At 43.3% G+C, this 18,152-nt stretch overlaps 1 protein-coding gene across 2 annotated transcripts in view; it reads left to right on the top strand.

Annotated features, from left to right (window-relative positions):
* The first annotated feature begins 1,960 nt into the window (after nt 1–1,960).
* RALGAPA2 (Ral GTPase activating protein catalytic subunit alpha 2) overlaps nt 1,961–18,152 on the top strand; it is a 329,438-nt gene continuing 313,246 nt past the window's right edge. For both annotated transcript variants that reach the window (XM_047068562.1, XM_047068561.1), the window contains exon 1: nt 1,961–2,207. In XM_047068562.1, the coding sequence (XP_046924518.1) occupies nt 2,102–2,207 (106 nt within the window). In that variant the 5' untranslated portion in view covers nt 1,961–2,101. The remainder of the gene's footprint in view (nt 2,208–18,152) is intronic.

Here is an 18,152-nt window from a genome sequence, read left to right as displayed (position 1 = left end):
TCAGCAAATAAAGGCTAGATATAATGGATGAGATGAAGTTAGTGCATGAATGCCTGCTTCTGGTACTACCAAGTTTTGGCAGTGTCACGTGTTTACTGTACGTTGTCATTTATCTCTTCGTTTATTCAGTTGTTCTGCCCTTTGACTAGACTGGAAGCCTTGGAAGTCAGGAGGCTGTATCTTATACATCTTTTTATCCTCAAGGTTTAGATTCATGCCTTGTACACAGCAGATGCTCCATAAATGTTTGATTACAATGACAGCTTGCTCTACAATAGAAAGTTTGAATTCCCTAAGACAAGTCCATCCTATTTTTTTGAATCAAAGGTATCTTCTTCTAAAGGAATGGGGCAGTGACTACTCTGACATACTATGTATAACCAGGTACAGTCCAAGTTGCTGTGACAAAGACACCTAAAATGCTTTAAAAGAAAAGGTTATTTTTCTCTTGCAACAGTCTTGGAGGGTTTGTGGCCCTTTTTGAGATGTTCTCTGGGTACCCAGGCTGACATCATCCTGGGTGCGGGGCTTCCATCTCTGGATCTGAGTTCACCCATGTTATTGGGTTTATTATAGCTGAATATATATTTTTATAGCTGAATAATATTTCTTTGCATGAATATGTTCTCATTCTATCAATGCTATTTTGACAACTCTAAAAATAAAGAGAGGCTCTAGCAACCAGAAGATATGTTTTTGCATGCCTGGATGAGATAAATAGGACTATTTTAGCTCTTTATTCATCTTATTTAACAAACTTTTATCGACTGCTTCTAGAGTCTAAATATCATGCTAGTTATGAGAATACAAAGCATTGCAAATCCCCAGCTCTTGCCCCAAGTTACAGGTTCCCCTGAATGAGAAAATGTTGTGTTGTCCTAACTGGATGGAAACCACATGGTTTTAAACAGCCAGCTTAAGTACTTGCTCAAATTTTGTCAAAATTTGGAGCATCAAAGGATCCAGATGCCAGTAAGTAACGCTACAGATCTCTTGTAAGAAATCTCCAGGCCATCCTTCATCTCAAAGTTTTGCTTGAGGTTACAGGCACTTAGCCTTAAAAAGCATACCGGCCTGAGAGTCAGGTCCCTCAGGTTCTATTTCTGGTTCTGCTACTGGATTCTTATGCAGCCTTGCACAACACAGAGAATGTGCACTTCCTATATAAAGCAAGAGACAAGATCCTGAGGAGCAAGGGAACTTTATACCCTAAGTGAAGTTGGGTCCCAGGAACCAAGGGGACTGGCTGGACTCCTCACCCAGAGTCTGGGGATGTTCTTCCTGCTGTCAAAGCCATTCATTTTAGTGTGAAATTGGAGCTCCAATTTTAGTATTGTCGAGGGACATCGATTCGCTTCCTGGTGTGAATCCTGAGCCAAAACGTAAAATGGTTTGCATTTTAAAAGCCTTGAAACTTTTCTTACTGAGATGTTTTTGTGGTTCACGTTGCACTAGAGTGAACTGGGTGGGTAGCACACACCAAGCAGTGAAAGTGTGGGAGCTCTGCGCCTCTCTGGATGGGGTTGGCGGATGCTGTCCAGCGGCTTGGGGAACTCTGGAAACATAAGTCGCGTCGCCTCTCCCCCTGCACAACTACATTTCCATGGAGAACTTGCGGCACACGGCCTGTTGAAGAGGAAGAACGTGCTCAGACCTAACCCATTGACTCCCATCGTGCCTAAGATACTCCAGCCTGATTGGAGGACTTTTTTCGCAGTGCATTCTGGGACTTGTAGTACAGCCTGTGCAAGGGGCAAGCTTCTTTGTGATTCGCGGCGCCGACTCTGCGCTCTGGGCGCGCCCCCGCGAGGCGGGTCCGAAAGGCGCGCGCTTGCGCCGCGCCCGAAGCGCCCGCCCGCACCTCCCGCGGGGCGGGGCCGTCGGTTCCGCGTCGACACCGCCTTCCTGCACCGCCCTTCGCCGGACCCGGCCCGCCCCTTCTTCCTGGAGCCACAGCTGAAGCGGCGGCGGTAGCGGCGGTGGCCCGGCGGGGGGCGGCGAGTGGCCCGCGCGACACGCGCCAGCCCGGACCTTATGCGGTGACTCGCGCGGCGCAGGCGCCTCCTGCCCCGCCGGTGGGGCTCGGGTTTCCCGCGGCGGGATGTTCTCCCGAAGGAGCCACGGGGATGTGAAGAAGTCCACCCAGAAGGTGCTGGACCCCAAGAAGGACGTGCTGACCCGCCTGAAGCACCTGCGGGCGCTGCTGGGTGAGGCGCGAGCCGGGGCGCCGGGCTTGGGGGCACCTGCCCGGACGCGGGCCGGACGAGGGTCGGGACTGGGATGCAGACGGCATCGGGGGTTGGGGGGGCGGCGTCAGACCCTCCTCTCTGGCTCCCGGCATTGTTCCCCAACAGCGAGCACTCTGGCCCTCGGGCTCTGCCCTGTCGCCCAGAGTGTAAATTTACCCCAGATTCGTGCCGGGTCACCTCGAGGCCGGTGGAGCCGTGACTCTTTCCTCCCCAGCAAATCCTGGACTCCAGGTGCTCCACACACACACACACACACACACACACACACACACACTGAACTGTCTCTTCCTCTCCTATTTTTTAATTTTAATTTTGGACTCTTGACACCCTTAGTAGACTGAGTCTCCTAAGTGTTCCCAGCACACTTAATTGAACTGTCATCTCTTTCGTGGGCCCGCTCCTCTTAAATTTTATTTTTACTTTTGAGTTGGAGTCTTCAAATAGACTGAGACATGAAGTGCTCCCAGGATAAATTAAATTTAGCTGTCATCCCTCTTCCCATGCTCTTTTTATTTTTATTTTTATTTTTTTTATTTTTGGTCTGACTGCTTAGGTTTCTTTGTGTCCTTGGTGTGAAGGGGGGCTCCTCCTGTCTTCTTGGAGGGAAGGGTGGCTTTCCTGGGTTCAAGGAGGCTGCTGCTTCTTTATTGCCAAGATGACAGTGATAGTTCTTTGCCTTATTTCGTTTTTATGGACTGCTGGATGGAGGTTCTGTGGAGCCCTGGGGGCCCTGCAGTTGACCTGTGATGAAGCTCGTCCTTGTGGGTGTGAGGTGTCCACAAGGCTTCCTGTCACCTGCTGCATGTGATCTGTAGCTGCCTTGCTTTGTTTTGTTTTCTTACCTACTTAGTCTTAACTTTTGTTAAGGACCAAACACCTGTGCTGTCTATAGTGTTTTGCGTGGGTGGGGGTGTGAGAAAAGAACACCTTGTTTCTTCTAGATATCTTTTGTATTCTTAAAATGAGCAAAAATCACCTGATTTAGGACACATAGTCTAATGTGCCTATCACTTGAGGAGATATGGCATAAAAGAATTCATTTTATATGTGAGAATTTTAAATAAAGATCTTGTTCGTGAGATTAAAGGTTGCTAAGTATTTCTATTTATACTCTGTGAAGCACCTCTGAGAAAACACACACCTACCTGGTTTCTCCAAGTGAAGTTATTCACAATCTCGAATTCCTTGAGATTACACTATCTTGTTCGGTTTGGAATGAAATATAAATTAGTTACTTACTGTTAGAGGGATTCGTTTTCAAGACTTTTGAAAGTGAAATGTGGTGTCCTTGGTAAACTGAACTGTCTGCTTCCTGTAGTAAAATCTCATGCACACACAGCTTGCATTGTGCAGAGTTTTTAGTAGTGACTGATTAACACCTACTGCAGGGACATTTTTGATAAAGGAGACTTGAACAGTATTTTAAAGCATTTGATACTCTGGAAGTTTTCCTGTGGTAGAGAATTTGAACTTTTGTTCTTTCCAAGTCTGCAGGATTAAGTTGGCTACATTTTGTAAAGGCAGAATCAATTAAACCTAGATCAGTTTGGTTTCTTAGAGATATACAATACATTGTTACCATTCTGAGAAAGTTAGTTTTCAAGGCTGTGTAATTGAGGTTTCACTTTAAGGTGCATATCCTATTTTGAGGAACTTTCTTTTTCATTTCATTGAGCTCATAATGACCTCAGTTTTGTAACAAAGAGAGGTTCTTTGATATTAGGTTTCTTGTTGATGCATTTGTTTGTGGAATGATCCAGTTTATTTTATTGCTGCAATCTTTATCCATAGGGACTAGATTTTTGTAAATGTGTCTGAGGAATTCTACTTGTAATGTCTAATGTAAACTTTTGCTAACAACTATGTTTTAAAGACCTCAAAGAAAGGGGCACCTGTGTAGCTCAGTTGGTTAATCGTCCTACTCTTCATTTCAGCTCAGGTTATGATCTCACTGTTGTGAGATCAAACCCTGCATCAGGCTCGGTGCCAAGTGTGGAGCCTGCTTGGGGTTCTCTCTCTCTCTCTCTCTCTCTCTCCCTCTCCCTCTCTCCCCCTTTCCCCTTCCCCCTGATTGTGCATTCACTCACTCTCTCTGTCTCTTTCAAAATAGATACATATATAAAAAATTAAAAGCTTTAAAGAAAAACAGTACATTAATGTACTTGTTCCTAGGATATCATATACCCTATTTGTTTGCTACTTTAAAAAAAGTTTTTTTAATGTTTATTTTTGAGACAGAGAGAGACAGAGCATGAACGGGGGAGGGTCACAGAGGCTCCAGGCTCTGAACTGTCAGCACAGAGCCCGACGCGGGGCTTGAACTCATGGCCCGTGAGATCATGACCTGAGCCAAAGTCAGACGCTTAACCGACTGAGCCACCCAGGTGCCCCGTGTTTGCTACTTTAAGAAAAAGCCTATTTAGAAAAAAATGGCCTCTTGATCTGAAAGATAGTAATTGGCCAAGATTAAGAAAACTATTTGAAAGAATTGAATATACATTATTATTGTATTTTTATTTGCATATTCAGGTAATACTCTTGCATTTCACATATTTTATCGTCAAGTGATAATAAAGGTGTTCTTTTTTTTTTACATAGAAAGATGATGGGGTGCCTGGGTGGCTCAGTCGGTTAAGTGTCCGACTTCGGCTCAGGTCATGATCTCACAGTCTGTGGGTTCAAGCCCCGCGTCAGGCTCTGTGCTGACAGCTCAGAACCTGGGGCCTGTTTCAGATTCTGTGTCTCCCTCTTTCTCTGACTCTCCCCTGTTCATGTGCTCTCTCTCTGTCTCAAAAATAAATAAATGTTAAAAAAAAATTAAAAAAAAATAAAATAAAAAAGAAAGATGATACCACTGATCTGAATTTGCAGTTATGGCTTCATCACTTTGGTTAGTTACCTAGCCTGTCTTTGAACCTCAGTTTCTCTACTCTGTCAAATGGGTATGGTAGTGTCTGCCTTGTAAAGGTTATTATGACTTAATATATAAACTACTTCAGCTTGTAGCAGGCATATAACAGTTCCGTTTCCCATTACTTTCCTCCCATCATTAATAGGATAGGACAAGTATTTTGATAGGTAGTTTCCCACCCCCCCTTTATATTTTGATAATTGCTGTGAATTTGTTCTCTCTTTATAAAAATTAGTCTAAAACTGGCTAAGAAACACACAATGAACTGTGGAAAGTAGAATTTTCTCAGTCATGGTAATGGTTCAAGTTAGAACTTGCTTAGCTACTTCAACCTGGCTACATATTGTAGATTGGTCTGATATTATTAACTTTATTTTACAAAGGGGGAGACTGAGGCACAGGCAGACCTTACAAGGGGCCAAGCAATGTACTAAATGATCTGTATATATTGTGTTAATCACAAACAGAACCATGAGCTCTTAGGTCCCCTGACTTCCAATTCTCCCTGCATTGTTGACATTATCGGTGGGAAAGTAAATGAGTATACAAAACAAAACACAAACCAAAAAAATTCTCTGTATTGCTGTCTTGCCCCAGCAAAGATTCCATGTTTAATTGAAAGTTGAGTGTCTACTCTGAGTCCTAAAGTAGAAATGGCATTGATGTAGCAAGAAGACTTGATGTAATTAGTAAGCATATAGTATGGTCTGTACTTAGATAGTGGCTTTTATGGTGGACTTCAATATAGGATTTCAAGGGGTCAAAAAAGATCATTAAGAGTGGCACAAAGAGAAGGACATCTTGAAGGAGCTTTTACTCATCCTGGGCCCTAAGGATGGTTAGACTAGTTCTGTCCAATAGAAATATAAGGTGAGCCACATGTTTAATTTAAAATTTTTTAGTAGCCACATTTAAAAAAAAAGGAAGCAGGTGAAATTAATTTTAATAATACATTTTATTTCATCCCACAGATCTAATATGTATTATATCAACAGGTAATCAATATAAAATAATATTTTTTACCCCAAGTCTTTGAAATCTAGTGTGTGTTGTATACTTACAGCACATCTCCTTTCAAACCAACTGCATTTTAAAAGCTTAGCAGCCACATGTGGCTAGTGGCTACATACTGGACAGAGCAAGGTTAGAATTTGGGAAGGGCAGGGGGAGGACAGTTCCAAGCAAGGGGACCTGGAAGGTGGCAGTGAAAATATGCATGGCAATGATGTGTAAAGGTGAGGAACACCAACCAACCTGCCAGTTCCTCCTGTCTGGTGAGGGAATCGAGTAATGTTGGTCATGAGATAGAGTGCTAGAACTCTTGCCCTGAGGGTGTTCACAGTGTCAGATGAGTGATTACAGTGCTGTGTGGGCCAGGGGTGGGGGCAGAACGGCGAGTTGGACTGGGGGATACTGGTGGGGGAAAGGAGTGGTGGCCTGACTGGCAGAAGCTGGGGCAGCTGGGGGGCCAGATCAGAAAAGGTCTTGTTTGTCTGAGTTGGAAACTCATGTCTTATCTTGGAGGTGAGAGGGCCCACTTGAAGAACTCTTAGTAGGTCAAATGATAAGACTTGAGAGCTGCCTGTCAACAGAGTCAGGAAGATGGACCGGAGGGGAGGGGTGACACTACTGGCAGTGAAGAAGCAGATTATAAGGGTCTGAAATGAGATGCTCCACGAATGGAGAGGAGGGGCAGGATTACAAAGGACCAATGCAGCAGGAACTAGTGATTGTCTAAGTAAAGTAATGAAACTGAGGTTTGCAGAAGCCAGGTGAGGAGTGATCAATCTGAAGGAGAAGAGATCTGGGATGAGAGGCCATAGTCAAGTCTAATCATGTGACATCAGGGTTTGGGCCAAATATTTGAAACCAGAGAGGAGAGAGCAGTCTCACTCAAATGCTCTCTGTATATGGACAGAGTAACGTGGAACATTTTGGTATATTTCAACTATTGCTTTAGGTAGGGACAAGTTCACTTGAGCAATTTTATTTATTTTTATTATTTATTTACTTTTTAAATATTTATTAATTTTTGGGAAGAGCCCAAGTCGGGGAGGGGCAGAGAGAGGATGACAGAGGATCCAAAGTGGGCTCAGCACTGACAGGCTGATAGCAGCAAGCCCAGTGTGGTGCTTGAACTTAGGAATTGCGAGATGATGACCTGAGCTAATTTGGACGCTCAGCCAACTGAACCACCCAGGTGCCCCTCACTTAGAATTTTAAATGTTGCCTTTTAAACTTATTTTCTTATTAACATTTTCGTACCTTTTTTCCCCCTCTCATTTTTATTAACTACAAACATTTGTTGAAACTGTGCAGGGTAAGTTAGCTTACCATTTCCTGGATGGTTAAATTGTTTCCTTCCTCTCTCTTTCTTTCTCTGATGTAAATAATACCACTGTAAACACCTTGGGAAGCAGCTTTGTCTGTATTTTGTGTTATTTCGTTAGGACAGATTCCACTGAGGTCAAATTGCTGGGTTTGAACGTGTTTATAACTCGATTCACTGTGTTTTCCTAAGTGTTGCTCCCAGTGAGCCTGCTAACAGCAAGGATTGAGACTACCATTTCCACTGTTGTCTGACAAGCAATAAACACATTTGTGTAATTTGATAATTGGCGGTAGGCATTTTGGAGAGTAAGAGTGTCAGGGATAGGACCAGAGGAGTTGGGAGGAGATCCTGGCTGATGATAGGGGAAGATGAGTTTGGTGTTATGGGTGTTGAGTCTGAGCAAAAGGCAAGATCCAAGTGGAAATGTCTGGGAGGTTGTTGGACATGGGGTCTGGAGCTTAATAAGAGGATAAAAGCTACGATGTGGTTGTCTATCGTCGTCATGGTTCCATCGAATCTTCCCACAACCTCTGATGAAGGTAGGAGGCTCTTACTCTCAACCTGTAGATGAGGGAACCAAGGCTCAGTGCGCTTAACTACTTGTCTGTTAGCACCCCGTCCATAAGTAGCAGAGCCAGGATTCCTGATTATGGAGCCCATTTTATGCCTCTGCTAGTTACCTGACTCAGAAGTATATTTACATATCAGATAATATATTTACCCACCACAGTGAATGTTAACATAAAAACAAAAGCCCAAGGGTTTTTGCATGTCCCCCCAACATGTTGCTTTGACTTGTGCTGCTTTCTTCTGTTTTACTAGATTCTTCTAGGGAGACTTGAGGCTGCATTTGATTTCAGCATGGCAGAAAATAAAGAGACTCCTTTTGTGTTTTTCTGTTCATTGGCCTCTCTGTGCCCTTGGCAGGCCTAACAGGTGGTACAATATTGCATGGACATTACTGCCAAAGGACACTCTACAACCAGAGCAAAGTCGGAGGTGCAATTTCAGGCTCTTCAGCCAGTCTTAGTGTGGTCTCTCTCATTTAACCTTGTTTGAAGCAAAGTCATTTTGCCATATGCTCCCTTTGCTAATTTTTTATCAGTTACTAACATTAAAATGTTAGTATCTGTTAGTATTTGTATCCTCCGGAATATAAAATGAACTTTAGACACATACGTGAAATGCAGATATACCAATCCCTGCCTCTAGGGCTTGAGGATGTCTGTACTTTTTCTTCTTTTTTTTTTTTTTAATTTTTTTTAACGTTTATTCATTTTTGAGAGAGAGAGAGACAGAGTGCGAGTGGGGGAGGGGCAGAGAGAGAGGGAGTCACAGAATCCGAAGCAGGCTCCAGGCTCTGAGCTGTCAGCACAGGGCCCGACGCAGGGCTCAAACCCACGAACTGTGAGATCATGACCTGAGCCCAAGTCGGACGCTTAACCGACTGAGCCACCCATGTGCCCCGAGGATGTCTGTAGTTCTGATGTGAGAAGGAAGAACCTAGGGTAAGAGTCTGATTGAGCTCAGATGTTTTGTTTGGGACCACTTCCGGGAAGAGAGATCACTGATAAGCCTAGAATATTTTGATGTAAACTTTTATTATTTTTATTTTTATTTTTTTGTAAGTGCGTTACTGGCAATTGGGTATGAATACTTTTACTAGCTGTTTAGAGTACTTATCTTTCCATACATAAAACTGTAGAGAATTGTTTATTTAAAAAAATTCACTTTCAAAATAGCAAATTCATTCCATTTAAATTTTTAAAAGATGTTTATTTTAAGAGACAGAGAGGGAGAGAGTGTGCTTGCACATGCGAGCGGGATAGGGGCAGAGAGAAACGGAGAGAGAGAATCCCAAGCAGGCTCTTCGTGGAGCCCAACATAGACTGAGACAAAATCAAGAGTAGGACACTCAACTGACTCAGCCACCCAGGTGCCCATCAATTTAAATTTAAAAATTTTTTTTTTATTAAAAAAATGTTTTTAACATTTATTTATTATTGAGAGACAGAGAGAGACAGAGCACAAGCAGGGGAGGGGCAGAGGGAGAGGGAGACACAGAATCTGAAGCAGGCTCCACGCTCTGAGCTGTCAGCACAGAACCCAATGGGGGGGTCAAAGCCATGAACCATGAGATCATGACCTAAGCCGAAGTGAGATGCTTAAGTGACTGAGCCACCCAGGTGCCCCAGATTTTAAAATTATCCTTTAAAGGAGGGATATAAGTTATTGTACTGTAAAATTCAGAATAATATATAAATGTAGTAAAGATCTATCTTGTCTTTGGAATTTTAAAAAATTTCAGTTCCACAGACATTTTTTCAAGAGTGTGAATGAGTAAGGATGTGTATGTATCTGTCTGTCTGCTCGGGAGGGCTGTGTATTCAGAGGTCAATAAGGCACAAGCCCAGAACTTAACGGTTTAATAGGAGACGCAGACACATAAACAACTACATTTGGCATGAAGGAGTTAGTGCCTCTATAGAGCGGGCAAAGCTGCAGAGGTGGCCACACAAGGTGCAGAAGAGGCACAGCAAAAAGGCCTCTTGGCCTTGGAGAGGTCGCCAGTGCTTCCTGAGGGAGATGAGGTCTGAGGTGGGTTCAGAATAACAAATACAGGGTTTCCCAGCAGGAGAAGTTGGGGACAAGGGGACTGCAGAGGGAGGGACTTGTGTGAGGGTAATGGTGTGGCCACATGGAGTTAAGTACAGTGGCTTTTATCCTGTGGTGTGGGTAGATGTTGGGAACCAGGAAGACTTGAGTATAGGATAGGAGCCAAACCCGATGTGTCCCCTTGATGGATGGCCTGGGAGTCTCAGTCTTTCTGAGATTTGGAACACGGGTGCCGGGAGAGTGAGAGCTCCCATCCTTTTGGATTGCAAACCATGAGGGTGTAGCATGGGCTGCTAGTGTTCATCTTTCCCCAGTGTCGAGGGCACCTGCCTCAAATTGAGTTCATACTCAGAGAGAAGCAGGGCAGAGACATGGAGGGCGAGAAGAGCCCACTGGACCCTGTTGAGTGAGAGGTTCAGCTATGTCTGCTATCTCCACCCCTGAACTTCTCAGCTGCAGGTGGTAGTAACACCCTGTTTTTGCTTAGCTAGTTTGAGTCATATTTCTGGGTCTTGAAATGGAAAGAATACAGATTAATATGTCTGAATGAGAGGGGGAAATCCCAGATCAGAGATGGGTGGGTGGGTACATATGTGTAGATATGCTTCTTATATTTTTTAAGAGCTGAGCAAAGTTGAGCTTATGTATGTAGGAGAAGGAACTAATAAAAGAGTAAAATTGAAGAAACTGTGGAGAGAAAGGGGGTAAAAATGGAGTAAAGTATGGTCTTCAGTGGGAGCTCTCATGCCATGGCTTTTGTTTTCTCTGGGAAAGTAAGAGGTAGTGTCAACTGCTGAGTTAGTTTCCTTGCTGGTGTAGTGATAGGAATTGAGGATGTCTTCTTCCCTTTCCTGTGCCATGTATCCCCTTAAATAAAGGAAATATTGTAATCTGTAAGATTGCTGTTCTTATTCTTCTGTGGAGTCATCTCATAAATATATTTAACTTCTGTATTAAATGCTTGGCCACAAATGGGGAAATGTGTGTGTGTGTGTGTGTGTGTGTGTGTGTGTGTGTGTGTGTATAGTGCAGATGTTGCCTGCCCTTCTGCTCGGTGACCATGTACCCCAGAGCAGCATCAGGCAGGACCAGGGGCATACTATGTTCTCAGTGGTCTTCTTTCCCTCACACCTCTCGCTGCGGGACCATCTGACTTGTCAGGTGCAATTTTGATCTCCATTTTTGCCTTTAATGTGACTTAACCTCACACAAGATGTAACTTGATTGCACTGATATCCCATATTCATGTGGCACCTTACGCCTTTGCAAAATGTTTTCTCACTTTCTCATTGGATCGATACGCTTCCTTAAGCAACCAGTTCAGAAAGGATTTACCTTCTAGATTCTTAGTCGAGCTTTGTTTCTGAGTATGTTCTGAATGCCCAATTCAAGTTTTTAACTGTGATTTTTACAGAAGAGATATTTCATAACCAGTTTTGTGTCTTCTTTTAGAAACTGAAACCACATCTGAAAGATACTTTAAAAGTATTTCTAATTTTTAACTGTAGATACGTAATTTCGCTCTTGTAAATGTGGTTTAGTTTAAAAAGATAAAGAGCCCTTTGATATTATCTTGCATTTGATTTTAAGTGATGGCACATATTCACTGAAACTCAACCATGGTTTCAAGGACACATAGGTACTAATGACGTTTCTTGTGCCCAGTTGTGGCAACTATGAGAATGTACCACTCATATCCCTACTGGGGGCAGCATGACTGACTTGATATCTAGCTGCTGCCTTCTGGATTCACCACAACATTTCAGCCAAAGCTGAGCTTCTCTTGGGCTACTTGCAATTACTTAGCAAGAGAATACTAATGTGGTTAATTCCTGCAAGACCCAGATGCCTCTGAAGAGTGGCCTTGACTTGAGGACTCCCCATTGGTGTGGTCAAGACCTCACAACTGAGTTGGATCTGAGACTCTTCCTCCCCAGCCCTCTTTCTTTCCCCTCTCCTTTGCAGGGGTCAGACCTTCACTGTGGTGAAGCCTCTCCTTGCCTTCTCAGGTCTTCCCCCTTCACAGACAGTTCCCCCGATCAATCTTCTGCAGGTGTAATCCTATCTTGGTGTCTATTTCTTAGGGAGCCCCAACTGACATACCATCCCTTTCCCCAGAAGGTGTTGCCCATCCTACCATGTAAAACCCTTCCAGGAAACAGCATGAGCACACTGCATCTTCCACGTGAACTTTCTTTGTCCCTCTGTCCCAAAATGATCTTTTCTCAGAATTCCCATAGCACTTGGAACCTCTCATTGGCGTTGCTTGCCTATTGTACTTAGTTGTGTTCTGCCAGATCTCACCTACTAGATGATAAATACATTGAGAACATGAAGAGCTTCTTGTTCATGCTGATTCCTTTTGGTAACATACTTCCTTATTTATAGTCATAATAATTAACATTTAATCAGCACTTTCCATGTGCCACACACTGCCAGAAATACTTTCACATGCATTAACTCATGCAGTCCTCCCAAGTGGGATAGGTAATATTATCATCCTCATTTTACAGATGAGACACAGAAAGGTTAAGAATCTTGTCCAAGTTTACACAGCTGATAAATGACAGAGTTAGGATTTGAACCCAGGCAGCTGGGCTCCAGAGTCCCCTTGTTCATTTAACAGTTATTTTTTATCTAGACACAACATGTGTCAGGCATTATACACAGCATTGGGGATGCCAGAGCTTGCAGTCCAAATCTAGAATAAATAACTATTGAAAAAAAAAAAACAACAGAATGTGATTTCCCACATAGATGGATGTAAGTCTGTGGGGGAGTAGCAGCCACCTGTGTGGATGTTTTGAAAAATTCCTAAAAGCCTTCCTGACCCAAAGATTGTTTTCACAAGCCAGATGTTCCCATCATTAAAGTAATGATTCAAGGGGCGCCTGGATGGCTCAGTCGGTTAAGCGTCCTACTTCAGCTCAGGTCATGATCTCACAGTTTGTGGGTTCGAGCCTCGCGTCCAGCTCTGTGCTGACAGCTCGGAGTCTGGACTCTGCTTTGGATTCTCTGTCTCCTCTTGTCTCTGTGCCCCTCCCTGCGCACATTCTGTCTCTCAAAAATAAATAAACATTAAAAAAATTAATTATTTGAGACCATGAATTAAGGTCTCCTGAGAGAGTCCCCTAACCTTCTCCCTCGTGTACATGCACTCATTATCAGACCCTCCCCTCTGATCCCAAGGGTGAAAAGCTGTAAGAAAGGACTGTTTGTGTGGACTAAAGGGAGAAGAGGTTGGGAAAAGAGTTTGGGGGTGGAGGGCAGCAGGACAAGGAGGCTGTTGGTAAGGATGGGCTTGGGGAAGGCTTAGGCAAGTACCCTAGATATTCTTTCTTGGAAACAATTTGAGAGACACTATTTTAAAATTTTACAATTTACACTATTGTAAATTTGTAAAAACCAAAACTATCCCAAAAATGGACCTGGTATAACTAGTGAAAATTCTTTCAATGAAATCTTTGATAGTATTTTCAAGACTGCGTGGAAGAGAGGGGAACAGATGACATGTTGCTTCTTTGCAACTTTTTAAAGAGATTGATGTGTTTTCTGTCTGGTCACATTTCTGGTGCAAACAATGTAGACTTCTCTTTCCCATGGACTTTATATCTGATAAGGTGGAGATGTGTTTGGGTTAGTTAGGCTTGACGTAGTAGAGCTTATGCTCAAGTCTTAGGTAGAAGTAAAAACATCACCTAGTGTGTGTGATGTGTGTGTATCATATTACAGCTGTTTATGTTTGAGAGAAGGGTTCAGTTCCTCTCTTCCTGCTCCTAAAATAAATATATACACGGACACATCCACATCACTTTTAACTGAAGTAAAAAGTAAATAATGAACTGGACAAATATTTAAAACTTAGAGGATATAGTTATATCTTCAATATCGTCAATACACAGAGAGCTCCTACATATCAACAGGAAAAATTATAATGTTTAAAATGTATGTATATATGTCACAGATGAAGAAATGACAAGACCCATTGTTTTATATGCCACTCTTCAGTTATCTAGAATATATAAACTTATAAATGTTTATTTATTTTTGAGAGAGAGAGAGAGAGGGAGGGAGTGTGCATGAGCCTGGGAAGGGCAGAGAAAATGGGGACAGAGGATCTGAAGCAGTATCTACACTGACAGAAGTGAGCCTAGTGCGGGGCTGGAACTCACAAACTATGAGATCATGACCTGAGCCAAAGTTGGACGCTCAACCAACCGAGCCACCCAGGTGCCCCAGAATATATAAACTTATAAATTAAAATGTATTTACCTATTATTTTAGCAAAGTTGTGTGTGTGTGTGTGTGTGTGTGTGTGTGTGTGTGTTTCCCTGAATGATTTCTCCTGGTTCCAACACACCTTTGACAGGACTATAATTTGGTATGATCTTTCTGAAAAGTAATTTGTTGGAATATGCCAGTGGTCTTAAAAATGTACAAATCATTTGAGCAGAGCCTGACTCAGGGCTCAAATGCACAGAACCATGAAATCAAGAACCTTAGCTGAAATCAAGAGTTGGATGCTTGACTGAGCCACCCAGGCGCCCCTATTTCTTTCTTTTTTAAGTAATCTCTACACCCAACATGGAGCTCAAACTTATGACCCTGAGATCAAGAGTTACACAGTCTTCCAACTGAGCCAACCAAGTGCCCCAGGCTCAGACCTCCACACCCATCCAAAGGTGGGAAAACTGAGGACCAGAAATATTAAGACACTTGCTTGAGATCACAAGACCAGTGTGAGCGGTGAAGTCAGGTTTTAAATGCAGTAATCTGATTCCAGATTTTTCAAGATTAGCTACTGGCCTTTATTCTTTCCCCTAAGGATAGATGAAGGTTGAAGTCTAGGGAAAGGCAGCTAGAGACAGAGAGTGAGTGGGGGAGGGGCAGAGCGAGAGGGGAACCGAGGATCAGAAGCTGCGGCAAGCCCAATGCAGGACCAGGAGATCATGACCTGAGCAGAAGTTGGACGCTCAACCAACTGAGCTACCCAGGAGCCCATAGTCTTCCCTCTGTCTGCGGTTTTGCGTTCCACAGTTTCAATAACCATGCCATCCCTGGTCAGGAAGCAGATGCGCCTCCATGTGATGAATCATCAGATGGTCAGTAGTAGCCTTCAGTGACCTGACATCACAACGCCTGTGTCATCCATCTCACCTGTGTCATCACATGGGCATCTTTTTGCCTCACATCATCACAAGAAGAAGGGGAAGGACACAGACTATTTGGCCTTATATTCATGGCTGCACTAAAGCCCAGGCATCTAACTGACCATGTCTACCCAGCAGGTTTATGCCTAAAGATGCACAAGGCTGATGTTGCTGCAGTCAAATTTACAGGTTTCTGCTATGGCAGGAGTCTTCTGTGCCAATTGCTACCTATTCCTTGGCCTTGGCTGCCATCTGCTCCTTGGCCAAAATGCCTGAAACTCTGCCCAGCTGCAGACTTCCATCTCCATCTGCCTGAGACTTGTGGTCTTGAAGGCATCCTCAGAGCCAGCTGCTACTACCCTTCAGGGCAAGTACACCTGCCTACTGAAACGGACATTGTTAACCATTGCACCGAACCATTGTGTCAGTTATTTTCAGTGCATTATCTTGACTATTCAACATAACGCTGTGAGATGCTCTAAATCAGCAATCAATTTTGGAACCTCTATTAAATTCAGAAGGCAAAAGCAATTACATTTGGAGAAAAGAGCAGAACCACCATCAGGGCCTCCTGAAGAAGCACTCCTTCCTGGGGCCCCCGGGTGTGAGTGGAGTTTATGATGGTCCCCTGGCAGTCGGATCCTCCCAGTTTCTTCTGTAGACAAATGTTCGGATTGAACTTCACCCTCTGCACAATGAGGAAACATGTTTCAAAGGCCTCACTTGTCAAAAAAGACTTGTAAAACAAACTTAACGAGACTTCTAGATACAGTGGGAGCCATACAATAGGCTTCTTTGGTGCTTGAGTTGGAAAGCAGCCTCTGCAGCTCCTGCCATGCTGTGCACCATGCCTAGTCTGTCCCCTCCTGGCTGCAGCCTGTGTCCCCTGCCCACCCCTCCTTTTACCTTCCTGATAAAATGTGTACCGGGATATTGCTCCGTGATGACTGACTGTTAAAATGCTCTGCAAATAAAAAACTGCTGCTAAGTCACACTCAAGAGAAGTACAGAAAATCCTCCAATGTTACAGTCAGCTGCATTTGAATAGAGGCTAAGCAACAAATTTCTTCTAGGCCAACCCTTCACTTTTTAAATGGAGGAGACTGAGGCCTAGAGAGGGGAAAGCACTTGAATAGTATGCATATTTTATGACAGTAAAAGAGAAGATTAAAACATGAATAGATAAGACTTAGGGCAGGACTTTATGCCAGATGGGGGCCTTTAGACTCTTCTTCCCTCTCTGTCCCCTTCCTACTCCTTTAGTTTTCCCCATAGTGCTTGCCCTCCCAGTACTAAATGAGGTTGGTAGCCTGTTGTTCCCATTTTACAGAAAAATTATTGACACACATTCCCCATAACAGAAACAGGCTGGTGGCCCTGTGGTAGCCAAGTCAGGATTCCACCTCAGGTGTGCCTGATGACAGAGCTTTCTCTTAATCACAATAACATTTGAAAGATGAACATGCGGAGGCTTGGGGTAGAGAGTCATAGGTACTGCCTTAGGAAGCAGCTGGTCCCGGACTCAGATCCACCATGACTACATAGGAAACTGCAGGTCTTTTCCTGGTACTACTGACCCCTGTCTACCTGTGGTCAGATCCTAAAAACTCAAGTCCATTTTTAAGCCCAGTGCCCCCTTTCATTGTTAGGAATATTTGGACTTCAAAACGAGGGAGTTTGGGGGGGTACGTGTGGCTTCTTTGGGACTCAGGCAGTGAGGATAGATGTCTTCAGGTTCACTTGGCAGCCTCAGGCTGAATTCCTGATTCCCTTCCTTCCCTAGTTCTCCCTATATCCCTTGGCCCTCTTCCTAGTGCATAGTAGGTGCTCAATAAATAGCTGCTGAATGAATGAAAAAAATGTACATATCATTTGATTTAATTTCCTTTTGTAAGAAATTATGATATACTTAACGGCTATTAAGAAATGCATTGCAGCATTGTTTTCTTGTTTAAAATTTTGTTTATTAAAGTGAATTCCACATAATATAAAATTAATCATTTGAAAGTGAATAATTCAGTGGCATTTAGGACACTTACAGTGTTGTGCAATCATCACACCTCTATTTAGTCCAGACATTTTCATCATTTCAACAGAAAACCCTGTAACCATTAGGCAGTCACTTATTCCCTCCTCTCTTCAGCCCCCCCTGACAACCACCTGGGTGTGTAACTAGCTGGGGGATCTTTTTGCTTTTTAAAATTATTCTGCTCCACCAGAATGGTAGTACAGTTGACCCTTAACAACAGGTTTCAACTGCGTCGGTCCACTTATACGTGGGGTTTTTCCGATAACTATGCAATAGTACTGTAAATGTCTTTTCTCTTCTCTATGATTTTCTTAGTAACATTTTATTTTCTCTATCTTCCTTTATTGTAAAATATGGTATTTAATATATACAACATATGAAATGTGTGTTAATTATCTGTTCACGTTATCAGTGAGACTTCTGGTTAACAGGCTGTTAAGTTTGGGGAGTCAAAATTTGTTACATGCTGGGAGTAGATACCCCCAATCCCTGCACTGTTCAAGGGTCAACTATATATGTTGAACATATTTATACTAGTCAGAGCTCTTGGTTGCATGTGGCAGAAACTCAAACTAACTTGAGAAAAGGGGGACTTAATGATACATACAACTACTCTAGGGGAACGTTTATCTTTAAGTATGTATGACTGTTGACAGGGAGGTGAGTGGAGTCCAGGGAACTCACTCATTCTCATGTCCACTCTCTTTTTTTACTCTCCCCTGATGAAAAATAACTCCTCTCCACTCTTGGTTCCATGTTTGTTTGTTTGTTTGTTTGTTTTCTGTGCTTCTGCTTCATTCTTAGGTGGACTCTGCCAGGTGCGAGAGAGATGGTCCCCGAAAGCTAGTGGCTCCTCCCGTAGGGC

This window comes from Lynx rufus, unplaced genomic scaffold (assembly GCF_022079265.1).
Source record: "Lynx rufus isolate CCGP_SWC_20201006 ecotype Redwood Valley unplaced genomic scaffold, mLynRuf1.p SCAF_8, whole genome shotgun sequence".
NCBI lineage: Eukaryota > Metazoa > Chordata > Mammalia > Carnivora > Felidae > Lynx > Lynx rufus.
This window is presented reverse-complemented; position numbering and strand designations above follow the sequence as displayed.